Source organism: Chiloscyllium plagiosum, chromosome 2 (assembly GCF_004010195.1).
Source record: "Chiloscyllium plagiosum isolate BGI_BamShark_2017 chromosome 2, ASM401019v2, whole genome shotgun sequence".
Lineage (NCBI taxonomy): Eukaryota > Metazoa > Chordata > Chondrichthyes > Orectolobiformes > Hemiscylliidae > Chiloscyllium > Chiloscyllium plagiosum.
Genome location: NC_057711.1, coordinates 54,325,709 through 54,352,090, shown reverse-complemented (window position 1 = coordinate 54,352,090; position 26,382 = coordinate 54,325,709). Strand labels below are relative to the sequence as shown.

General features: G+C 39.7%; 1 protein-coding gene across 2 annotated transcripts in view; it reads left to right on the top strand.

Annotated features, from left to right (window-relative positions):
- Positions 1 to 26,382, top strand: part of chd1 (chromodomain helicase DNA binding protein 1) — a 193,716-nt gene that overhangs the window by 148,297 nt on the left and 19,037 nt on the right. For both annotated transcript variants that reach the window (XM_043709925.1, XM_043709918.1), the window contains exons 21-31: positions 552 to 648; positions 1,970 to 2,065; positions 3,857 to 4,024; positions 10,286 to 10,443; positions 12,487 to 12,528; positions 12,656 to 12,783; positions 15,734 to 15,872; positions 21,189 to 21,339; positions 23,200 to 23,319; positions 25,270 to 25,404; positions 25,819 to 26,076. In XM_043709925.1, the coding sequence (XP_043565860.1) occupies positions 552 to 648; positions 1,970 to 2,065; positions 3,857 to 4,024; positions 10,286 to 10,443; positions 12,487 to 12,528; positions 12,656 to 12,783; positions 15,734 to 15,872; positions 21,189 to 21,339; positions 23,200 to 23,319; positions 25,270 to 25,404; positions 25,819 to 26,076 (1,492 nt within the window). The remainder of the gene's footprint in view (positions 1 to 551; positions 649 to 1,969; positions 2,066 to 3,856; positions 4,025 to 10,285; positions 10,444 to 12,486; positions 12,529 to 12,655; positions 12,784 to 15,733; positions 15,873 to 21,188; positions 21,340 to 23,199; positions 23,320 to 25,269; positions 25,405 to 25,818; positions 26,077 to 26,382) is intronic.

The following is a 26,382-nucleotide window of genomic DNA, read 5'->3' as shown; positions in this document are numbered from 1 at the left end:
TGCATTAACTTGCCAAAGTCCCTTGGAATCACAGAATCCCTACCGTTTAGCCGACCTGGGACATCTAATATGCAGAAGGATAAGAGCAGCATAACATGGCAATACTATCACCTGCAAGTATCCCTCCAAGCTACACATCCTCCTGACTGGAAGCTATGATGCCTTTTTTTCGCTCATCTGCTCAAAATCCCAGAATTCCTTTCCCAGGAATTAGTTGTGTGACAATTCAAGAAGGCAGCTCACAATTTCCTTTTCAAATGCAGTTGAACAGTGAATGCTGGTCTTGTCAATAATTCCCATGTCCAAAGTACAAATACAATAAGAAAATCTCCACTGTAAATGGCTAATCAGAAATTTGAATCCGCTTTCATCTTTATAAATTCAGCAGAAAACTGAGAAGGATTCTTGTCTGAATGGGACTCAGCTGTGGAAGGTAGTGTTGTAGACTGTGCACCAGAATTTCAGTTCATTTCTAAATCTATCGAGAGTGCTTTTTGTAGGATTTGGTCAAGAATTCCCAATATTATTTGGTTTATCGCTTCTAATTTCAGTTCTACACCTTTTAATAAAGAAGAGCTGGCAGCTATCCTGAAGTTTGGAGCTGAGGAACTTTTTAAAGAACCAGAAGGAGAGGAAGAAGAACCACAGGTAACTAAACAACAAGGAGTGACCTTTTATCTGCTCATAATACTTCTGAAATTAAATGTTTTTAAGCAAATTGCTGGAAATACTCCTCCCTTCTGTCTGATATGTTTACTATTTTTCATTTCAGTGTATTGCAAATATCTTAGTTGATCTATTCAGGTTTTGTTACTAATCTTATCAATGTAGACTCTGATTTCTTAAGATCAGAAGGTTATGTTTCCTAACATTTCAGTTATCCCTAAGCATTGAAGATGACTTCCAAAATATCATGGCTTAGGTTTTTCCCTAATAATGATAATTTAACTGGAACCTCTCTATGGTTCTTCCTACTTGTGAATGTCTATGTTGCACTCTTACAGAGCCACTGTTAAGCAGTCATTATGACCCAGATTCTCTGACTCCAACTTAATTTGCTAATGCACTGCAGGATGCTGAACTCCTGACCTGTGCGCTTCCACAGTTCTTATGTGAAATTTAAAGTTCCAGTTGCTGGCTTTATCCTCCTGACAGGGGGGTCAGATAGCCAAAAGCTTGGAGGATTGGATTGGGTGTGCTATATGTATCATTGCTTTTACATTGATTTACTTAAGAGCTTTTGTAACAGGCGTAAGACCAACAAATCTGGCAAGTAAATCGGCTGGAGTGTCAGCCCACAGCAATAGTGAGTTCCTTGACTGGTATTACAGGAATACCATCCTCCACAACAGACAGAGCTCATCCTCTCCTGCACCCCAGACCTATGTACCCTCTCTCCCAACTCACCTTCCACAAACTCTGAGTGGCATCTGTTTATTCATTCCATCTTCCTTACCTATCTTTCTCCACATGCAATGCATACCACTGAGAGCAGTAGTCCAGGGAAAATGTCCCACCTGACTACAACTCAAAAAGTGATGTCAAAATGGAAGAAACTGTAGGCCTGTACATTTCAAACTAAGCAACAGCTTTTGGAGATTGAAGTTAAGTAAAAATGAGTTATTTTAGATTTTACAAGACAAAGTCTTGCTTTCTTGCCAATACTTCAAATCCAATTTAAAACATCCTTCTGAGGAAGGGTCACTGAACCCAAAACATTAATTCTGATTTCTCTTTACAGATGCTGCAAGATTTCTGAGCCTTTCCAGTAGTTTCTGTTTTTGTTTAAAACATCTTTATGCTATTTTTGCCGAGCATTTGCTCCTTAATGTTGCTGTAAAGGCACAAGAGGAAAACGAGTTTGAAATGTTTTAACACGATTTAAAAGCTCACTGTAATAATTTTGGAAATCAGATGAATACGTTATTAACAATACAGTTATATTTAAAAAGGTAAAATGTATTTGTAGGAAATGGATATTGATGAAATCCTTTGTCGTGCTGAAACTCGTGAGAATGAACCTGGGCCTACCACTGTGGGAGAAGAGCTGCTATCCCAGTTCAAGGTATCAGAAACTACTTCGTGTTGCATTCACTTGGATATGCTAACCTGCATACAATACCCGGAGATTTAGCAAGAACCTGTGCTGCTAGGCTATTGTTAACTTGTTAATAATACTAATGGTATCACCAGTCTGAAAGTAAAGCAAGAATTGCAGTTGTTCTAGTTTGAAGGCCAAGTCAAACAGTATCTGAATCTTCGGGCAGCTACAGTTCTGGGTCTGGGACCAAGATTGTAAGCACTCAAATTTTTGGTATGTTTCAGAATGAGCCTTGAAATTCCAAGGGTATGTGAGATGTTACTTACGTTTGAAGTAAAGCTTTAATAAAAATGAGGAAGAGTTGTCATAAATGTCGTTATGTGAGGAGTGGAAGAAGGTTTCGGGATTTTGCCAGTTTTTAGTTTGGGAGGCTGTAATTTTCTTAACATTAACACATACACTGCCTTTGGCAGTCAGCCTTTTTAATGATTGCAATAGCTTGCATAGATTAAAGGCCCCAATGCTAGAATACAGCTTGCCATGACACGAGTCTGTCAGCAGACTAAGCGAAAATTATTTCTGGGGAAAAAAATGGTCAAGATGTTCTTTACAGAAATAGTCCAGTTTTTGAATCGCTACCCTTGAGATCCTGCCCCTGTGTTCTATTGATATTGCTGTCCTAACAGCACACATGTAAAAATGTATGTTCACGTTAGGGTAAACTGGTTAGTTTAATTTGTTACTGTCATTCTAAACATTGCGAGCTCTTAATATTGATTTTTTTTAAATGCAGTATGTTATATGTATGATTAACTGATACCTATTCACAAACTTTAAAATCAGCCATTTAGGACCTTGGCACAGTCAGAAGCGCTCTCAATGTGCTCTCCAGTTGATCTCATTCTTGCTTATCTTTTTATTATCTTCTTTCTCTTCATATTGTCCACCTATTTAGAAACAATAGGGTTCACCGGATAACTGCACGTATGAGAATTAAGTATCTGGTTTCTTCAAGTACAATAGTAAATGTGTAATCTGAAAGGATATGGAGGGTTAGTTGAATGTTTTATTTTTTGAGGATGCAGAAGTGCAGTGCCGTGAATTCGGGAAACATTGCCTGTGGTGTTCTGTTTTAGTCTTTTAAGAGACGTGGGTATCTCTGACAGTGCAGTCATTTGTTGTCCATTCCTAATTGCCCTTGACCTGATTAGCTTGCTTCTCCATTTCAGAAGGCAATTTTGAGTCAGCTACATATCTGAGAGTCTGGAAATGCCTGCAGGCCAGACCAGATAAAGGTGGCAAATTTCCTTCCCTAAAGTGTTTGTGAAGTTGCTTCTTGTTTTTTAGGTAATCATGCCTAATTGTTGGTGTCCTGAATCAACCAGCCTGCTATATCCAAAAGCTTAGCTCATAATTTGTAAAAGTTACAGCAAGAAAGCAATGTGCAATAGTTTAAATTGTCTATTTGTAGTGTAAGCGATTTAACCACCTACCTACTCAAACCTCCTATTTATATCACGAAAGGCGAGTGGGTAGCTTGGATCCCAGCTCTGCTTACACCCTATAGTCACCAACAGAAGAATTAGATGTCAGTTTAGTGGTACATTTGCCAATGCTGAAAGAGGTTTGAGCTTCAAGTATACCTTTTGTTACATATAATGATCGTTAATTGCAAAGGATTTACTGCTGAATTTTATTCATAATTTTAACCATTCTTTTTCTAGTTTAGTTTTCAGTTTATAAATTAAGCCCAACAAAATTTATTCCATGTGATCCTGTAAAAATCATCTGGAACTTCCTCCTCTTGCCCATTAGGTAGCAAACTTTTCCACAATGGACGATGACCTTGAGCCTCAGCGTAATATCAAGGATTGGGATGACATTATTCCAGAAACACAACGGAGAAGGATGGAAGAGGAAGAACGACAGAAAGAACTTGAAGAGATCTACTTGCTTCCTCGAATGCGTAACTGTGCCAAACAGGTAAGTGTTAAAGTACAGGGCTCAGGGCAAAGTGTGGGAAATCTGGGGAAGAGGAGAGAGCTCTGGAAGACTGGGAAACTGGCAGCAGTAGTTGTGAGACTTCCACTTTGTGATTCTGGTGCACATTATCAGCACCTCTTAAGATCTGCAGTTGTTAGATTCAGAGTTAAAGCCAGAAAGATGTAACCAATAATTGTATATTTGAAACTTTTCCTTGAGCTTGACTGGAACAGTTGGAAAGGGCTGGAAAATTAAAAGTAGCAAAGAATTGATAGGTTGGTGTCATGATTGGTGGCTGGACAGAGGTGGGATCACACAATCGGCATTTCATCTCCAACATATTGAGGAGACTACTCTGTGAGAAGTGACGGAGGTAGAGACAGTAGGACAGCATATAGGACATTCTGATCCTCCAGTATGGAATCAAATTGGGTATTCGTACAGGTCTGTGTTAGGACTTTGTTTTGGTTTATGACAGAAAGGTCATTCACTACTTTAAACACTGCAAGATGAAACTTAACTGTACCATGAAAGTGCACTGGTGCCATCCCCTGGCTAAAATTTGTATTGCAGTAACAAGTAACAACATAAAAACAGGCATAAGGCATTCTGTTTATCAAACCACCTCTGCCATTTAATACGATTATGGCTGTTCAACACTTAAATGTCTTTTGACTACACAATCCCCATAATCATTTATGCCATTTCTAATCAAAAGTCTATCAACATTGACTTTAAAAATAGTCAAAGATTGAGCTTCCGGAATCCTGTGGGATAAAGAGTTCTCAAGTTTCACCACCTTACAAGGGGGGCAAAAATTCCTCCTGAGTTCTAAATGGTATCCCTCTATTTTTCAATTGTACTCCCTGGTTCTAGACTCCCCATTTACCATGTCTATCCCTTTAAGTGTTTTTAAATTTTCAATGACATCGCTTCTTATTCTTCTGAACTTTAGAGAATATAGATCCAGTTTGCCCAATGTCTTTTCATAGAACAGTTCTGCCATCCTGGGAGCAAGTCTAGTGAACCTTCATTGCACTTCCTCTGTGGCAATAGTATCTTTCCTGAGTTGAGGAAGCCATAATTTCACATAATACTCTAGATACGGTTTAACCAAGCTTTTATACAATTGAAGCAAAACTTCACTACTCCTGAACTCTCAGCCTCTTGTAACAAAATATAACATGCCATTAATCTTCCTTCCTAATAGTTTGCTGTATGTGCAAATTAACCTTCAGCAATTTATTGATCAGGGCATCCAAGTCCCTCTGCACTTTAAACTCACTGTTTAAAAAAATTCTCTGCATGTCTGTTCTTCCTATCAAAGTGGATAATCTTAATTTTTTCCACATTACATTCCATCTGCCAAGTTCTTCCCAATCACTATGCCTGTCCAGATCCTCCTGAAAATATTTTACATATTCATCCACACACATTACTGCTCAGCTTTGTATCATCTACAAATTTGGAAAGATTATATTTGGTCCACATGATTACTGTGTTTCACATACTACAAGCTTCTCTCACCTCCTGACTTATACCTTTCCCTACACTGCACTGCCATTTGGAGGACTCTTAATCACTTCATCTAATGTCTCTGTCTCTTTGTGTTTCTTACCTGTATCCAAACAGATTTCAAACATTGTCTTCCTGCTCAGAGATCAATCCTTGAATAATTTATTGATCATGACTTCTGCATAATTTCACTTCCTGTTCATTTTTGTTTGTTATTCCTAAATTTTAAGTGTGCTTGAATGTTCAAATCCTAGTTCCGATCACTGTACAGCCATACTTCTGTAATGGCAATTAGGTCATACCTATGTATCTTTATTTTGTATCTATTGATCATTTCCCTTCTGGTGAATGCTGCGTGCAATCAGGTAGACTGCCCTTAACTTTATCTTTTTGGCATAATTCCGCATTCAAGACATGCTCAATGCTCAGCTTTGTGTCTGTTCTCTTCTAATCTCTCTCATAGTTTTTCTGCTTCCAGCTCAGGCCCCCATTTGGGTTACCCCTCAGGCTGCCATTCCCTGGCAAGCTGGTTTAAACTAACCCCGACTGCACTAGCACATTTAGCTGCGGGGCTATCAGTCCCAGTCTGGTTAAGGTATAACCTTTTCACCTTATCTAGGTTGTACTCATCCAGAACTGGCCCCAGTGCCTCAGACGTATGGCTTCCTTCCTCTAACACACATTCTCCAGCCATGCATTCAAATGATTGGTCCTCTCATTTTTAAACTCCTTAGCATGTGGCACTGGAAATAATCGTGAGATTACTGGTCTTGAGGTCCAGCCTTTTAATTTTCTTACAGACTCTCCGAATTCTCCTTTTAGGATCCCTCTGCCTGCCTATACATTCACACCCATGTGGACCATCACTTCTGGCTGATCAATCTCACCTGAAGGATGTACCACAATTTGCATTTTCTTTCACTCTGATCTTGCTGCTAGGAATGCAACAATTGACAATGTCAAATTCTTCATAATGTTCCATTTGACTTAGATGAAAAGTTGAATAGTAGCCTGTTTTCAGAATCATTAGACCATAATCATAAGATATAAGAGCAAAATTTGGCCATTTGACATATCAAGTATATTCCACAATTTGATCATGGCTGATATGTTTCTCAACCCCATTCTCCTGCCTTCTCCCTCTATGGTCTAGATCCCCTTTACTAATGAAGAACCTATCGATGTGTCTTAAATAAACCCAATGATTTGGCCTCCACAGCACTCTGTGTCAATGAGTTCCACAGATTAACCACATTTTGGCTGAAGAAATTCCTCCTCATCTCGGCTCAAAAGGGTCTTCTCTTCACCCTGAGTCTGTATACCCTGGTTCTAGTCTGCCCTACCCTCCTGGAAACATCTTCTCCATGTCCACTCTATCCTAACCTTTCAGTATTCTGTAAGTTTGAGATGAGATCTCCCTTCATCCCAGGGATCACTCTTGTAAACCTCCTCTGGACCCTATCCAACACCAACACATCTTTTCTCAGATACGGGGCCTAAAACTGCTCAATATTCCAAATGCAGTCTGTCCAGAGCCTTATACATCTCTGCTCTTGTATTTGAGCCATCTTGAAATGAATGCTCACATTACATTTGCCTTCCTAACTGCCACCTGAACCTGCATGTTAACATTGAGGGAATCCTGAATTGGGTCTTCAGTTCCTTTGTGCTTCAGACTTGTGAAGCTTTTTCCTGTTTGGAAAATAGTCTACGCCTCTATACTCCTACCAAAGTGCATAACCTCACACTTTCCCATGTTGTGGGCGGCACGGTGGCACAGTGGTTAGCACTGCTGCCTCACAGCGCCAGAGACCCGGGTTCAATTCCCGCCTTAGGCGACTGACTGTGGAGTTTGCACGTTCTCCCCGTGTCTGCGTGGGTTTCCTCCGGGTGCTCCGGTTTCCTCCCAGAGTCCAAAGATGTGCAGGGTCAGGTGAATTGGCCATGCTAAATTGCCCGTAGTCTTAGGTAAGGGGTAAATGTAGGGGTATGGGTGGGTTTCGCTTCGGCGGGTCGGTGTGGACTTGTTGGGCCGAAGGGCCTGTTTCCACACTGTAATCTAATCTAATCTAATTGTATTCTGTCTGCCGCGACTTTGTCCAATCTTTAGCCTGTCTAAGTTCTTCTGCAGCATCCTCACTTCCTCATCATTATCTGCACCTCCACTATATTTGTGTCATATGCAAATTTAGCAACAACACCCTCCGTTCCTTTGTCCACATTGTCAATGTATAACATGCATAGTTAGGATCCCAACACCGACCCCGCCCCGGAACTCCACTAGTTTCTGGTTGCCATCATTTATCTTCACACTTTGCCTTCTTTCCCTCAGCTAGTCCTCTATGTATGCTAATACCTTGCCCCGAACGCCTTGGGCTCTTATTTAGTGGCATCCTGTGCGAAATCTTGTCACCTTAAGATCCAAAATCCCAATCTGCCTCATTACACAACACCAAATCGAGAATTGCCTGTTTCCTAATGGACTGCACCACAAGTTGCTGTTTAAACAAAAAACACCTTGTGGACATTTCATAAATTGTTCTTCTTGAGTTTGCTGCCAGCCTGGTTTTCCCAGTCCACCTGCATATGAATTTTGTATGAATGCTTTTCTTACATGCCTTTTCTATTTCCTGATTTACTTTGTTACCCACATCTAGTATTTTCCCCAATATCAGCATCAGGGTGACTGGTGTGTAATTGTCAATTTTCACTGCCTACTTTCTTAAATAGAGGGGTTACATTTACTGTAATGAATTTCCTGATTTACTTTGTTATCCACATCCTGATTACTGCTTGAAGGCCTTTACACAACTCGCATCAGGGTCTTTTTTCCCTTTTGTTGTTACTCAACTCTACCCACACCGATTCTTTGCCTTCTGGTTCGGTATCACTTCTTGCTATCAACTTAATTTTATTTCGTGTCTTACAAATAAGGCAACCCTGCACCCTCCCATACCCCTACCACCTGCCTATCCTTTCAATGGGCCCCATCTCCTTGCATCAATGTCTCTTATGCCTACAATTGCATACCTGCCAATTTCCGTCTGCACTACAGGCTCATGTACCTTGTGTCTTATACTGCACGCATTTAATTGCAACACCCTTGGTACTGTATTGACTGCCTCCTTCTCAATGTTGTCTCTTCATCTGCTGTGTCTAATATTCGATTCCTGAAACTTGCCATAACCTCTGTCCTGTTACTGGTTCTGAAAACTTTAATAACCTTTCCTAAGCCCCCTCCCCATCTTTAGCTTCCAATTTTACTCAGCTGAACCCACCTCCCCCTTCTCCTCTATCCCACTCACTATTTCGTGTAAAGCCCAGTCAAACCCTAGTTATTAGATTCACCAGGACTCTTGTCCCAGTGTGACTCGAGTGGAGCACATCGCTTCGGAACAGCTCCCTCCTTCCTCAGTACTGCTGCCAAGGTCCAATGAATTTCTCCCAGACCAATCTTTGAGCCATGTGTTTACTACTTTAAGCTTGTTGATCCTGTACCAATTTGCTCATGGTTTAGGTTGTAATCCAGAGATTATTACCTTTTTGGCTCTGATTTTTAATATAGCCTCTAGTGGCTCATATTCCCTCAGTAGAACCTATTTCCTCTGCAACCTAGATGAGAGATCCTGAACCTGGGCAGTAGGCAGGCAACACAGCCTTGGGGACTCTTGATCCTGGCCACAGAGATCAATGTCTGTCCTTTCCGATTACAACTGCATTTCTCTTGAATGGTTCCCTGTACCACAGTACTTTGGTTAGTTTGCTCATCTTCACTACAGTCTCCACTTTCACCCGCACAAGGAGCAAGAATCTCCAACCTGTTAGACAAGCTCAAGGGTTGAGACTTCTCCAGCACTATCTCCTGGATCTCTCCACCTGCCTCGCTTGTCATCATATCCTCCTGTCCCTGATCACCTGAATTTGATGTAGTTTATTTAAGGAGCGTGACCTAACGAAGGAGCTGCGTTCCAAAAGCTAGTGCTTCCAGATAAACTTGTTGGACTGTAACCTGGTGTTGTGTGATTTTTAACTTTGCCTTCTGAAACACAGGTAACTCTCCTCTTCCCTGATGTGTCATAACATTCGAAACTCAGGATCCAGCTCATCAATTCTGAGCCGGAGTTGGTCAAGCAACTAAGTTTTTCACTGTTGAACAACACTGGGGTCCACCAGTTCCCACATCATACCGGCATAATACATTACCTGCCTGGCAACTCTATTTTAATAACTTAGTTCTTATTTTGATTTGTAAAAATTTCGTACTGGTCTTTGACTTGCTAGCCTGTAAGTATTTCCCTTATTTACCATGAATCTGAAAGCAACCTATAATTGTCAAATTAGATGCTATTACCTACCAGTGAACTTCGAGTTTATCTGTGATGTCACCCTTTTGTGCTGAGTCCCTGATCCTGGCCTGCAATTTATCCTATTTCCCCAGGACAAAACCCTTACAAGCCATGGGCCAAAATAAAAAGCAAAAAGCACCTCTACCCCTCTGCACTGAATTCCCACGCTGCCCCCAAACTACGTTCTCGGGCTGTCTCACTCTCGATGTGATTTCTCCTTCCTGAAGCTTACTGATCCATCGGTGAGGAATTGGAGTGGGTGAAGAATGTAGTTTGAGATTCTTAACTGATTTCAGTAATATAGTTTGTAGTTTATTCAGCTCCTAATAAAGTGCTTTGCCTGTGGCTAGATGGAATGTCAGATTAGTGTTTTGCTCATGTGTTTCACTTTGTGCTTTAGATTAGTTTTAATGGCAGTGAAGGGAGGCGAAGAAGAAGGCGTTCTTCAGAATCAGATAGTGACTCCGTTTCTGAAGGGAAACGTCCGAAAAAACGTGGGAGACCGCGAACAATTCCCCGTGAAAATATTAAAGGTTTTAGTGATGCTGAAATTCGAAGGTATGTTCTAAATGATACTAATTTAATGGAACTCATTCTCTTTCATTATATTACACTAATTGCTTTTATCTCCTCTTTAAAGTTTATTTTGTTAAATATTAGTTTCAAGTTTAGTGGAAATATGTACTCTCTCTATCCTTCTCCAAATCGTGTAATGTTTCGGCTTCAACTGCTTTCTGTGCTAACAATTTTCACAGGTTCACCGCTCTGGGTGAAGAAATTTCTCCTCATCTTGGTCCTAAATGGTTTATCCTGCATCGTCAGACTGATTTCTGAGTCTGGACTTCCCTGCTATGGGGAGCATCCTTCCTCCATTTACCCTATGTAGTGCTCTTAGAATTTTACAGGTTTTTATGAGATCCCCACTTATTCTACTGAACTCCAGCAAATGTAATCCCAAATGATTCAACCTCTCCTCATACATCAAGTCTGGTAAACCTTCATTGCACTTCCCCTACAGCAAGAGTATTTGCCCTCCGATAGGGAGACCAAAACTGCACGTAATATTTCAGGTATGGTCTCACCAAGATCCTGTATAATTGCAGCAAAGCATCCCTGCTCCTTATTTGAAGCACAACATACCATTTTCCTTCTAGATCACCTGTTCACTGTATGCTTATCCTTGGCAGCTAATGTGCTAGGGCATTTGGGTCTTCTCTCGCATTCCCCTCTCTCAATTTATAGCCATTCAGATGATCTGCCTTCCTGATTTCGATACTATGTTTGTCCACATTACACTGCATCTGCCATTAATTTGTCCATTTAGCTTGTCCAAATAATACTGAAGCATTTCTGCATTCCCCTCACAACTTACCCTCACACCCTCTTATACCCTTTGTGGCATGTTCAAATTTGGAGATATTGCATTTAATTCACTCATCCAAATCATTAACACACATTGTGAATAGCTGCGATCCAACCCCTGATTTTTTTGCAACATCCCACTATCCACTGCCTACCATTTGGATAAAGATCCATTTATTCCAACTCTTGGTTTCCTATCTGCCAGCCATCTGTTTCAGTTTTAGACATTAATCCCTTACATGGAACTTTGTAGAAATCCATCTGAAATTCCAAATAAACCACATTCACTGGCTTCCCTTCTTCAATTGTATTAGTTACATTCCTGATGAATTCCCATATATTCCCTGAGTGATTTCAGGAAGCACGTTTTTCCTTTTGTAAATCCATGTTAACTGTGTCTGCTCTGCTGCTGTTTTCCAAATGCTTAGTTATTATTCTTTTATAATGAACTCTAGTATTTTCCCCAATTTCAGCATCAGGGTGACTGGTGTGTAGGTGTCAATTATCACTGCCTACTTTCTTAAGTAGAGGGGTTACATTCGCTACCCTCTAATTTGTAGGAACTGTTCCACAGTCCATAAAATCTTAGAAGATGGCCACCAATGTATCTGCTATTTTTAGGGTCATTTTTTCTCGTATTACTGATTTCTTTCAGTACTACCACCTCGTTAAACCCTGTGTTCCCCAACATTTCTCGTATGTTATTTATGTCCTAATTTATCAAGGTAGAGCTAAAATACATTGTTGATTGGTCAGCCAATTTTTCTTACCCGTGATAAATCCTCCTTGTCTTCAATATTTTCCCTTCACATGTTTATAAAAATTTTTACTGTCAGTTTTAATTTTCTCTGAAGGCTTACTCTCATACTCTATTTTCTCTTTTTTAATCAATCCCTTTGTCCTGCTTTGCGGAATTCTAGACTGTTCCTACTCCTCAGGTATATTGTTTCTTTTTGGCCAATTTCTATGCCTTGTATATGGATCTAATACTCTGTCTAATTTCCCCTGTGAGCCATGTTTTGGCTAACATTCCCTTTACTTTAATGCATACATTCTAATCTTCAGTGTTTTTTGGCCAAATAAAAATTAAATTTCAGTTGACTTGAGTTTGAAATTAGTGATTTGGGTTGAAGGTACACAGTTAATCATATCTGAAAATAGTGAGAAATACGTGATTGTGCCCATTTGAAGTTGTATATGATCTGGCTGAATGTGTCAATGCTATTTTGTGTTTATTAGATTTATCAAGAGCTACAAGAAGTTTGGCGGACCTCTGGAAAGGTATGCAAATGCAGTTTGTGTACAAGTGGAACAACTTATCCTGAATTTGGTTTTTTCCATTACTTATATCAGTTACAAAACTATAAATAGAACTATGCATTGTAACCTAATGGATCTTTCATTTCAGGTTAGAAGCAATTGCACGCGATGCTGAACTGGTAGATAAGTCAGAGGTTGATCTCAGGCGGTTAGGAGAGATGGTGCACAATGGCTGTATCAAAGCTCTGCGAGAGTCCACAGGCCAGGAGAAAACAGGTATCCTTTATAGTTCACAATTCATTTCAGAATTATCAATGTGAGTAGAAGGATTAACTAAACTTGAACAAATTATAAATATTATAGGTCAATGAGTAGCCCTCTCACCTCCCAGAAGGCTGTGGGCATATGTCTTAGACATCAAAATTGAAGCCCTACCCACTTCAGCTCAGGTTGACATTAAATTCTCCCCATTTTGAAGAAGATCAAGGTAGTCAATCCCTGTGAGTGGGCCAGTATTCATCTATGAACTGGTACCACTAAAACAGACCAACTGGTCGTCATAATATTGCTGTTTTTGATAAATTGACTGCCAAATTTCCTGCATTGCAACAATGGCTACACTTAAAACCAGTGGAACACCTTTCGGGCCATCCTAATTTTATGAAAGGTACTATAAAATGGATGAGGAGAAAGTGAGGTCTGCAGATGCTGGAGATCAGAGCTGGAAATGTGTTGCTGGAAAAGCGCAACAGTATAACAATACACATTCAATCCAGAAAATAACATTAAGAATCAGGTTCCATAAGTAACAAACATTTTAATTTTTGCCTTAGTTACTCTTGACCAATTCTTGGCCGGGCTATCTCATGGATACGGGTGAGGTGAATAGAAACTAAATATCTCTTGTCTTTGCTTAAGTTAGGAAAGAACCCGAAGTGAAATGGTAATTGCCGGGGTAAATAGCCTGCTATCGTTTTCTGCCTTATTCTTGGGATGTGAGACCTGAAGAAGGGCTTATGTCCGAAACGTCGATTCTCCTGTTCCCTGGATGGTGCCTGACCTGCTGCGCTTTTCCAGCAACACATTTCCAACTATAAAATGGATGCCTTTCTTCCTAATCTTGTAGTAGAACTGCCCAGGGAGAAGATAAACACAAGTATTGTAGGGAAAACCTTCAGTGGTAAACAGCCTGTTTTGCAGGCTCTTCCTTGTGATGCATATATAGAGCTCTATGTTCTGCCTTTTTTTTAATGCATTCCACTTAAAATATATGTTTATCATATTGATTTCATAAACGTTGAAGGCCAAATAGTACTTTCAGCTTCCAATTTTCACCAAACATTGAGTGATTGTATTTTGTGTTCAAATTTTCCTTGTTTTGAAAACTTACCACACAAGTTCTTGGGAGATTATTTTTATCAAAAAGTGGCAACTGGAAATGCTGTATTTTCTAGTAGCTGAGCGAATTTAGTTTAAACTTCTTGAGTATGTTCACTGGTCTGACCTTTTGGTGTGAAGTACAATTTAAATTAAGAAGTTGACGTCTTGAAATGACAGCTGTCCACCACCTTTCGAAACAACCAGGGATGAGCAAGAAATAGTAGCAAGTCTCACATCCCAAGAATAAGGCAGAAAACGATAGCAGGCTATTTACCCCTGCAATTACCATTTCGCTTCGGTTTCTTTCCTAACTTAAAGCAAAGACAAGACATATTTAGTTTCTATTCACCTCACCCGTATCCATGAGATAGCCCGGCCAAGAATTGGTCAAGAGTAACTAAGGCAAAAATTAAAATGTTTGTTACTTATGGAACCTGATTCTTAATGTTATTTTCTGGATTGAATGTGTATTGTTATACTGTTAGTCAAGCTTTCTGGTATTATTGCTGATCTCCTGCTCTTCAAGCATGCAAAAGGTCAGTCATGGAGTCATACAGCACGGAAACAACCCCTTTTGTCCAGCTCATCCTATCTGACCAAATCCCTGCATGCATTTGGCCTATATCCCTCTAAACCTTTCCTATTCATGTACTTGTCCAAATGTCTTCTAAATGTTGTAACTGTTACAGCATCTACCACTTCTTCTGGCAGTTCATTGTACAAACGAACCACCCACCGTGTGAAAAGGCTACCCTCCGGTTCCTTTTAAACTTTTCTCTTACCTTAAAAATATGCCCCCTAGTTTTGAACTCCCCCACCATAGGAAGAAGACCTTTTGCGATTCATCTTATTTATGTCTCATGATTTTATAAACCTCTGTAAGGTCACCCCTCAACCTACTGCACTCCAGTGAAGTAAGTCCCGGTCTATCCAGCCACTCCCTGTAACTCAAATCATCCAGTCCTGGCAGCATTCTTGCAAATCTTTTCTGAATCTTCTCCAATTTACTAATTTCCTTCATACAGCAAGGCTACCAGAACTGTACACAGTAAAGAACTCCAAAGATGGTCTCACCAGTGTCCTATACAACCGCAACACATCGTCCCAGCTCCCATCCTCAATGGTCTGAGCAGTGAAGGCAAGCGTGCTAAACGCTGCCTTAATCACCTGTCTACCTGTGATGCAACTTCCAAGGAACTAAGTACTTGAACCTCTAGGTGTCTCTGTTTGACAGCGATCTACCCAGGGCCCTACCATCAACTATAAAAGTCCTGGCTTTGTTCGTCTTGGGAAAATGCAATACCTTGCATTTATGCAACTTAAACTCCATCTGCCACTCCTCAGCCCATTGGCCCAATTGATCAAATTCCCTTTGTAATCTTAGATAACCCTTCTATCAGTATACTATACCACCAATTTTGGTGTCATCCACAGAACTTACTAACTATGCTAAATTTTCATCCAAATTATTTATATAAGGGACAAACAACACTGGACTCTGCACTGATCCTTGTGGAACACTGCTGGTCACAGGCCTCCAGTCCGAAAAACAACCCTCCACCGGCACCCCCTCTCCTACTTTCAAGCCAGCTTTGAACTTGCTAAGCTCTGTCTGAATCCCATATGATCTAACTTCTCTAGCCAGTCTACTATGCTGAACCTTGTCAAAGACCTTACATGTAGGCAACATCTACTGCTCTGCTCTCATCTATCTTTTTGGTCACAACTTGAAAATCAGTTCCTTTAATATAACTGAATCCGAATATGATGTTTGGTCTTGAAAAAGAGTTTTTGAAATGTGTTCTATATCAGTAATGAAAGTATCTGAATATTGTATTTGAAACAGCTGCAAGGCGTGGGAAAGTAAAGGGGCCAACATTCCGAATCTCGGGTGTTCAGGTGAACGCTAAGCTCGTCATTGCTCATGAAGAGGAACTGGCACCTTTGCACAAATCCATTCCACCAGATCCAGAGGACAGGAAGAAGTAAGTTTTTGTATTAATTAAATACTATGCTGAATTATTATTACTGCTGTCACTCAGTGTTTCACATTCTGAAGCAATAGTTATGTATCTCAGAAATTACATTTTACAGAAAGAAAATTCCATGTGATATTCAGTGATCTGCTCAACTGTGCTATTTAATTAGTAATGGAAATGTGTTGCTGGAAAAGCGCAGCAGGTCAGGCAGCATCTAGGGAACAGGAGAATCGACGTTTCGGGCATTAGCCCTTCTTCAGGAATGGATTCCTGAAGAAGGGCTAATGCCCGAAACGTCGATTCTCCTGTTCCCTAGATGCTGCCTGACCTGCTGCGCTTTTCCAGCAACACATTTCCATCTCTGATCTCCAGCATCTGCAGACCTCACTTTCTCCTATTTAATTAGTAATACCTTAAGTTAATTGGACTTCATTAAAAAATTGTCTCTTACATGATACGTTTATATGTTTTAAGCTGAACTGAGTTCAAGCAGTCCTATTGGTGTAAGTTCACTGATTGAATTGATTGATTGAATCTTGCATTCAGTTTGAGTGAGGGAAGAGTTGATCCACAGTTAGTATGTTAAATTTAAATAATGGTGACTTCAAAGGCATGAATGCAGGAGTATCTAATGTGGACTTGCGGATTAGTTTAAGGGTTAAGCTAGTAGCAATCCTTGTGCAGACATCCTAGATGATGTTTCAGAATTCATAAAATAGATACATTCCAAGAAACAAAATTCCATCAGTAGGACTCTCCTTCTCTGGTTATCTGAAAAAATTAATGTGATAAGTCTTCATGATATGTTATTTGGAAGCTAGTTTTAAAGTGGGCAGATCCTTGATAAACTTTAAGGGTGATTTGTTTCATTCTAGTAAACCTTTCTTGTGCTCCCTCCATGGCCAGAAGATCCTTCATCAAGTGTGGAGGTTCTCTAGTTGTAGTCTTGCCTGGACATTCCTGCTCTTGTACTTGAACCTTTTCACTGTGACATACCATTTGCTTTCTTCACTGTCTGCTGCACCTGCATACTAACCTTCATCGACCTGTGCACCTGAACACCCAGGTCTCGCTGCACCTGCCCCTCCCCAAACTATTGTCATTCGGGTAATAATCTGCCTTCCTGTTTTTGCTAGCAGAGTGGATAACGTCATATTTATCCACATTTTATCTGTCATTTAGTTGTCCATTCTGTCAACTTATCCAAATTGCACTGAAGCATCTCTGCATCCTCCTCACAGCTCACCTTCCCCACCCAGGTTTGTGTCAACCAAAGCTTGGAGATATTACATTTAGTTCCCTCATGACACCCAATTACCTTGAATCGCATATTCTTTAGTTTTAAATGCTAACCTCTAATATGTTCTCCCTATCAATGGGCGGCATGGTGGCACAGTGGTTAAGCACTGCTGCCTCACAATGCCAGAGACCCGGGTTCAATTCCCGCCTCAGGCGACTGACTGTGTGGAGTTTGCACATTCTCCCCGTGTCTGTGTGGGTTTTCTCCAGGTGCTCTGGTTTCCTCCCACAGTCCAAAAATGTGCAGGTTAGGTGAATTGGCCAAGCTAAATTGCCCGTAGTGTTAGGTGAAGGGGTAAATGTAGAAGAATGGGTCTGGATGGGTTGCGCTTCGGTGGGCCGGTGTGGACTTGTTGGACCAAAGGGCCTGTTTCTTTAGTTTTAAATGCTAACCTCTAATATGTTCCCCCTATCAATTCTATTGGTCCTCGAAAAATTCCAGTAGATTAGTTGAGCATGGTTTCCCTTTCACAAATCTATGCTGACTCTGAATGCTCCTGTCAATGTTTTCCAAGTGCTCAACTAATAAATCTTTTATATTGGACACTAGGATTTTCCCCACTAACGATATCCGTCTAACCTGTCTATAGTTTCCTTTTTATCTCTGCCTTTTTTATATAATGCAGTTATATTAGCTACTCTCTAATCTATAGGAATGGTTCCAGAATCTAGAGTTTTGAAATACGATCACCGATGTATCCACTGTTTCTAGGGGCCCCTTCCTTAAGTACTCTGGGATGTAAATCATTGGATCACGGCATCTATCAGCCTTTTATCCCATCAGTTTCCTCAGCAACATTTCCCTACTTATACTGATGGCCTCTAGTTCCTCCCTCTGATGAGAATCTGTATTCCCCAATGTTTTTGTGATGTTATTTGTATCCGACCTTGTGCAGATCAAAGCACAGATCATTGAGAGCATTGGCCTGCCATCTCTATTCTTTCCCTGCTTCTGGCTGTAGGAAGCATGCATTTTCACAAAACATCTTTCGATCTGCACACACCTTAGAAGCTTTTACAACCCGTTTGTATGTTTCCCTCAAGATTACTCTCGTACTCTTTTTGTTTTCCTCTTAATCAGTTCTTTCGTTCTCTTCTGCTGAAATCTAAGCTGCTTTGAATCTGTGGGTATGTGATATTTTTTTGTCCATTTTGTACACCCTTCCTTGGATCTAATACCATCTTTAATTTCCCTTGTTAGCTATGGTCAGGCCACCTTTCCTGTTTGTTTTGTACCACATAGAATGAAAATTCTTGCAGTTTCTTCATTCACTGTTTAAATGTTTTCTGTCACCTATTCTTATGCATCCCTTAAGTTATATTCTGCAATTAATCATAAACAATCAATTCATACAGTCAGCATTTCCTTGATTTAGATTCAGGACTGTAATCTTATAATCAACTAGGTCGCTCTCCATCTTAATGAAGAACTCTATCGTACTATGGTCACTTTTCCCCAAGAGGGCCTATCACAGTTAGATTGCCAATTATTGCTTTCGCTTTACACAATACCCAGTCTATGATGGCCTGTTCTCTAGTTTGTTCATCAACGTATTGATTCAGCAAGCCATCCTGCACTTACCTGAGGAATTCTTCCTCTATGACATTGTTACTGATTTGATTGGCTTAATTTATATGCATATTAAAATCGTTCATAATTCCAGCTGTACCTTTTATAGCTTGCATCTCAGACACAAGTTATTTTTGGAAAGAGAGCCATCTAGAAGGTTAGCAAGTGTGCAAGTTTCTTTCAAACTTATACACAGGTCTTTTGGAGAAAAAAAGCTTATGAGAGCAGCGATGCAGGTTAGCAGCCTCCAGAAGGGCTACAGAAAGGAAGCCCTGGATGTTTTTCAAGTTAATCAGAAAAAAGCTCCAGAAACAAAAGTGTCACTGTGGAAGATATGCAGCAAGGCTATTAAATGAATGGGTTTAAGGAACACACGTTGAGTAAATGAGCTGTCTTAACAGTTTAAATAAATGTCCTGTGAAGAGCCCTTAACTGAAGAAGTTAGCATTAAGTGGATAAGGAAGTTTGCTAGTATACCAAGTATAGCTGTTTTCTCTGAACAAGGAACATGAAAGTTGCAATGGAGTGACACTTCACTAAGGTTTAAGGTTGTTGCTGAGGGTGAAAGGGTTGAAGCTTAATTAGATTAACAATTATTCAAAAAGGAGGAAGGTGAAATGCAGGGAGCTACAGTCCATTAGCTGTCTGTGATAGGGAAGATGTTGAAAGCTGTAACAATTCGACACTTTGAAGAGCTTGAGGTAATCAAGGTAAACAAACTTTGTGAGAGGAAAATCACGTGTAACCAATTTATTGGAGTCCTTTGAGGAAGTAGCATGTGCTGTGGATAAAGGGAACCAGTGGATTTACTGTACTTAGATTTCCAGAAGGCATTTCATAAGGTTCCATGACACAGATTGTTTGGAAATCTCATAGTGTAGGGTGTCACTTATTGGCCTGGAGGACGATTGGCAAGCTAACAGCAAACAAGAGAGTAGGCATAAATGGATCTTTTTCTGATTTAGCAAAATGTAATGAGTGGTTTGCCATAGGGATCACTGCTGGGTTCAACTTTTTATAATTCATGTCAATAGCTTGGATGAAGGGACTGAAGATATGGTTGCTAAATATGCTGATGATCCAGCAATAAATAGTAAAATAAGTTGTGAAGGAGGCTTGAGGCCAGAAAGGAATGTGGATTGGTTAAATGAAGGCACAGAGATCTAATAAATGCAGTATAATGTGTAAAAATGCAAAATTGAATGGTGAGAGCTCTGAGATGTAAAGGGAGCTGGGTGTTCTAGTACATGAATTGCACAAGATTACTATGCAGGTTTGGCAAGTAATTAGGAAAGCTAATAGGATGTTAATGTTTGTTGCGAAGGAAAATTTTGCTGAAATAAGCAGGTTATGCTTCAGTCTTACAAGGCATTGTCTAAACCACACCTGGAGTACTGTGCAGAGTATTGGTCCCCTTATTTATGGAAGGATATAACTGCAGTGGGGGCAATTCATGGACATTTGCAAGATTAATACCTGGGACGGGCAAGTTGTCTAATGAGGAAAAAGTGGACAGGTTAGTCTCATATCCACAGGAGTTCAGAACTTAAGAGGCAGCTTGTTTGACATATTTAAGATCCTAAGGGGCCTGAACAGTGTGCATGAGGAAAGTCCACTCCCTATGGTGGGAAAATGTTGCACTTTGGGGGAATCATCATTTAAAAATAAGGGGTCACCATTTAAGACACAGATGAGAATCAATCCTCGAATATTTGTTAAAGCAGAGTAGATAGATTTATAATAAGCAAGAAGGTGAATCATTACTGAGTTAAATAGGAATATGGAATAATCAGATAAACCCACGATCTTAGTGAATGGTGGAGGATGCCAAGGGACTGAGTAGCCTACTCCTTCTACTTTCTAAGTTTGTAGGACCAAGAGATAGCTATTAAATATAGCCTCCAAGTATTGGGTCTCCCATGATCTGTGCTACTGAGAAGAAATACAATGATGTAGGAGCGCTACCATCTTTGTGTCCACCCTGACTTGTATCATTTGCTATTCCTTCATTGTCACAATCCTCAATTTCACAGTGTAACAGCATTTGAGGATGACCTTGACCATACAGGCTGCATTGGTTTAAAGACAAAGTGTACTATCTGGCTAAAGATGGACATTGCCTGCAGCCTGTTAACAGCCCCTATCCTGAGAACAAATGGGGGAAAAGAATTAATAATAAAATTAAACTCAATTTTGGATTTTCTTAATATAATGTAGTATAGTTTTCTAATGTCCCTGATCATGAGTCCCATACGCAATAAGGCGTTGTTTCTGCTTATTTTGAAAATAATAGTAAAATGTAGATCGAACACCTATTGCTCTTTTTTCAAAGAGAACCTACCCATCTCTCAGTAATCATTTAACCAAAAGATAATGGCGAGTGGTGCCAGACAGTAGAAACAATTATGTTGTTGAACTGTAGTTCCATGTATTTATTTTTTTTCTTTCCAAAGGTACACTATCCCATGTCATACTAAAGCAGCTCACTTTGATGTGGATTGGAACAAGGAAGATGACTCCAATCTTTTAATAGGCATCTATGAATATGGCTATGGTAGCTGGGAAATGATTAAGATGGATCCTGATCTCAGTTTAACACACAAGGTGAAAAATTTATCATTTCAGTTAATAGTTTGCAACAAAATTATTATGCAAAAGGTCAAAATTATTCATAGTTACCAAGCCAAAATGGTTGTCAGAAGTTAAATTTACGTTTATTAAACATTGATCCTGTGGTACAACTATGACGCTAAAGTGAAGGTGCAAGATATCTTAGCCTGGGCCCTCATGTCCTTTGTAAGCCTGTGTATGGCCAAATCTTTTAATGGGGCATGCATGGAATGAGTGGTGTCAGTTATTAAAAAATTCTTTTTGATGTGTTGTTACTTTACTCCAAACATGATACAAGTTGCTGCTTTGTCTTTGAGGAGTGGGGGAGTCAAAGGTCCCAGCATAAAAGTGCATCACCATAAAACTGCCACAAATGAAATGAAGACAAGATTGACACCACAGCTGATAACACAATGACAATCTTTTATAAAAATCAAGCTGTCATTTTCGCTGACAGTGGTTTGGGGTGGTACATCTTTGTTCAGGCACGATAGCCAAATTGACCCAATAATATGAGCATGAACCAAAGAACCACTTATGCAGATATATAATGTACTGGTACAATTATTAGTTTTTGTGAAACACTAAAGATTGCATTATCTGAACATTGAAAATGTCCAGCTTTTTAAAAAAAAATCCAGCTGTCAAACTTTAATCAGTTTGGTTAACTATGTGTGAGACAGCATGTCTCTCTTTAAAAAATAAATCACACATCTATTATAAAATCATCATAGAATCCCTGCAGTGTGGAAACAGGCTATTTGGCTTAACAAGTCCACATTGACCCTCCAAAAAGTATCCCATCCAGACCCATTTCCCTGTTTTATTATTCTACATTTCCCCTCACTGATGCACCTAACCTGCACATTCCTGAAGACTATGGACAATTTAGCTTGGCCAATTCACCTAACTTGCACATCTTTGGACTATCTATTTGAGCACACCTGTTTCCATCTACTAAATAAACTTGTTCCAGGATAGTTTGTGGAAAGCTGACTTTTTAAATTCAGTCACAGCATATGGGTGCAACTGGCAAATCCAGCATTTTGTTGCCCATCCCTAATTGGCCAGAGGGCAGTTAAAACTCAATTGTATTGCTTTCAGTCTGGAGTTGCATGTTGGCCAGATCAAGTAAGGGTGACCGTTTCCTTCCCTAAAGTACATTGGTGAACCAGGTGGGTTTTTCAATAAATAACAATGATGATTTCATGCTTGTCATTTATTCTGAATTCTAGATTTTTATTGAAATCAAATTCCACCATCTACCATGGCAGGATTCAAACCCAGGTGGACAGAACATTACCTGGGTTTTTAGATCAACAGTACCACTGGGCCATCACCTCTCCCAAATTTTGCATTTGTAGTTTCCAGTCAAGTTGCACTGCTGATGACTCTTTGCTGTGGTTTCACTTATCGCTGTTAATATCACCCTACAGAATAAACAAATATATTTCTGGCTGAAACAGCTGCTTAAATCAGTTTTGTTTTTGGGATGAGCATGTCACTGGTTAGTCTAGCCCATATTACCCATCCCTATTGCCCTCGAACATGTTAGTGGGCTGTCTCCTACAAACATGCATCATCTTGGAAAATTAATGCTGCTTCTGTTGCTCATTTTAAATGTAAAGAGGTTTTGTACTGTTTTTGTGAAATGGCTGACAGAAAGCGAAATCTTGCAGTAAGCTCAGTTGATTTAAAACTAGAAAGCTCGTTTGGAGATAACTAGGTGTGTTAAAAATATCTCAATTTTTATCAGTTGCAGAAACTTTCTACTTAGTTCCCTGGCTACTTTTGGTTAGGAACATGTTTCAGGTTCTTTTGCTTTTGCTAATTGTAGACATTGTCTTTATTAAGATTTTACCTGATGACCCAGATAAGAAGCCTCAGGCCAAACAATTGCAGACCAGAGCTGACTACCTCATCAAATTACTTAGTAAAGACCTGGCCAGAAAGGAGGCGCAAAGGCTTGCTGAGGTACATGATATACTGAAGTGATTTTTGTTTCCACTTGCATGATTTGTACATAATTTCGGAAGCCGTTGACGTTGTGATTTCTAACGAAGGTCTTTATTTTCTTGGGGTATGAGTGATATTAACAAGACTGCATTTATTGTCCATCCCTAATTGGCCTGAATTGGTAATGCTGGTAAGCTGCCTCTTTGAGCTACCTCAGAATTTGTGATCCAGCAATGATATTAATTAGAGAACTCCAACATTTTGACAATGAAAGAGCAACTTTATAAGTCCTATTTGTTATTTCATGATTCATTTGTTGGAGAGTTGAACATATGATTTTAAGTCAGTTTCTAATCCTCCTGGTTGTATCATAGATTTCAGTCTGAAGAAGGAAAGAAGGATTGACGTGGGGCATAAGTATTCCTGTCAAGGTGCCATAAAGGCACTGTTCCTAATCTCCAGGAATTCTTTCTAATTTTTAGTGGCTACAGAACAGCCTCCTGCCAGATTTTTACATCTACCAGGAGGCAGCCCTTATTCCTCCTCAATTTCAGTAAAAACAAAAATGTGACGCCAATAATGTCATTGGGCTGCAAATTTTACATCTCAGCCCAGACTCCTCTCTGCCTGTAATGGAAGCTTTGACTGACTGGACCTTTGATACATGATGAGGAGATGGGAGCAACCGGCCAACCTCAGTTTGGCAAGTCAGCTTGTCTGATTCAAAAAGTGTGGCACTAGAAAAGCAGGGCAGGTCAGGTAGCATCTAAGGGGCAGGAGAGTTGATGTTTTGGGCATAAGCCTCTCCTGACGTTGACTCTCCTGCTCCTCGGATGCTGCCTGATCCGCTCTGCTTTTACAGCGCCACACTTCTCAACTTTGATCTCCAGCGTCTGCTGTCCTCACTTTCACCTTATCTGATTGCCTGCCTTTTGCTCTAGCATTCCGCAAATTACTTGAAGAAGACAAAGTTGGCAGACAGTTGTTTGTGTAACAAATTAAGATATTTAATTGAGTAATAAAGCAATACTTAACCAGAGGATGGATTGTACATCTCAATGCCATAACTCTCCAGAGCAGCTCGGATGCAGGCTGACATTAGTTTCAATCTGACTTCTTTCTTCAGTTTCATTTCTTAACCTTTCTTTTGTGAATCTGTACTATGGTAGCTTGCACTCTTTTGGAGAGTTCTGTTTTGTCCCTTTAGCTTTGGTATCCAGGATTTCTCCCACCATATTTGGCAAAAGCGACTGATTCACATCCATCATAGCACAATAAATGTGATCAGGGCACCATTTCATGGAACCATTGATAATAGTTTCATCCTGAATTACAGTTAACAAAGCCTAAATCATGCACCTTTCACTCCAAGTAAAAGCACAGTTTGGCAATAGAATTAATGATGCAAGCAACTTAGCTATTTTGATATGTCCTTTCCTTGTCTCTTGTTAAACTGAACATTCAGTCACTTATTTTAACCTGTTCTAATTTCCATTTAAACGTTCTGAAATGTTTTAACCTCTCACCCTTTGTCTCTATAAATATTTAGTTTCATACAATGTGTTATGGCCTAATCACTAGTGACATCCTTTTTTATGCCAAACCACATTTCAGGTAATATTTATGAAATATAGCAATAATTCCAGTTCTTTCTTCATTTGCAAAACAATTATGTGCCTTAGTATCGATTTTGCCAGCTTCAAGATATAAACTTCATGTGTTAGCAGTGGAGTGATTTGTTATTTGTGAGCAGCTGTAGAATGCATTCAAGGTGATTTAGTTACAGGATTCACAAGGTTATAATGTGATTTCCAAAAGTCATGGACCATCGTGATGAAAAGAAAGGGATTGAGCTTATTTGATTATTGTGAAGGAACGGTATTGACCCCTTCATTAAATTTGCTTATATTGAGCTTTTTTTTTTTAACTCGAGTGATTAAATTTGGCTTTGTGATTTATTTTAAAAAGGCTAATTCAAAAAAAAGGAAGCCAAGGAATAAAAGGAGTAAAAATGTAAAAATTGTGAAAGTAGAAGAGGTTCAAAGTGATTCATCAGCACCATCACCTTCAGGCAAAAGTTCAGATGAAGAAGGAGAGATCAAGGTAAGGATTGCTCTGTTGTATAATTTATTTTTACTTAAACTGGAAATTTTTACTTGACTTTATGCCGTTCGATCCATCATTGTCCTGTTCAGCATCAACAGTGATAAATCTGAACCTTCTGTATAAACATCAGCAAGACCAAAGTTATTCTGTTTTATTGTCATCAGAGAATCTGCATCCTTACCATCTATTCAATCTTTCTCTCAATTACTCAGTCAAGATCTGCAATTTGTAACCTTTTCTTGTTCATGCTGAGCTGATGGAGATGGGAAAGGCTATAAAAATAAGAGGCATTTTGGAGACTAGAAGTCACTCTAGCATACCACGTACAGAGGTGTTAAGTAATAGGGGCATGATGTCGGGTAGGATACGGGCAGCAGCATTTTTGATTAACTGTGTTTGCTTTCTTGGTAGGATGATGCTGCAGGAACAAAGTCTGCAAAAAAGAAATTGAGGTCAGAAAAAGAAAATGAAGAGAAGTTAGACCAAGAAATGGCAACTAAGAAAGATGTTGAAGAGAAAGAAATCAAAAAAGAGCCAAAAGAAATGAGAAAAGACAAAAAAGAAAAGGAGGAAAAGAAAGAAACAAAAGAAAAAGATATCAAAAAAGATATGAAAGACAAAGAGGATAAAGAATTTATTTATAAAGATAAAGAAGTAAAAGAAGAAAAGGTAAATTATGTTTAATAATATGATTGATATGCATATTTGCAGAGGTTTGTTGTAAGTATTAGGAGGAGAAAGTGAGGTCTGCAGATGCTGGAGATCAGAGCTGGAAATGTATTGCTGGAAAAGCGCAGCAGGTCAGGCAGCATCCAGGGAACAGGAGAATCGACGTTTCGGGCATAAGCCCTTCTTCAGGAATGAGGAAAGTTTGTCCAGCAGGCTAAGGTAAAAGGTAGGGAGGAGGGACTTGGGGGAGGGGCGTCGGAAATGTGATAGGTGGAAAGAGGTCAAGGGGAGGGTGATAGGTCAGAC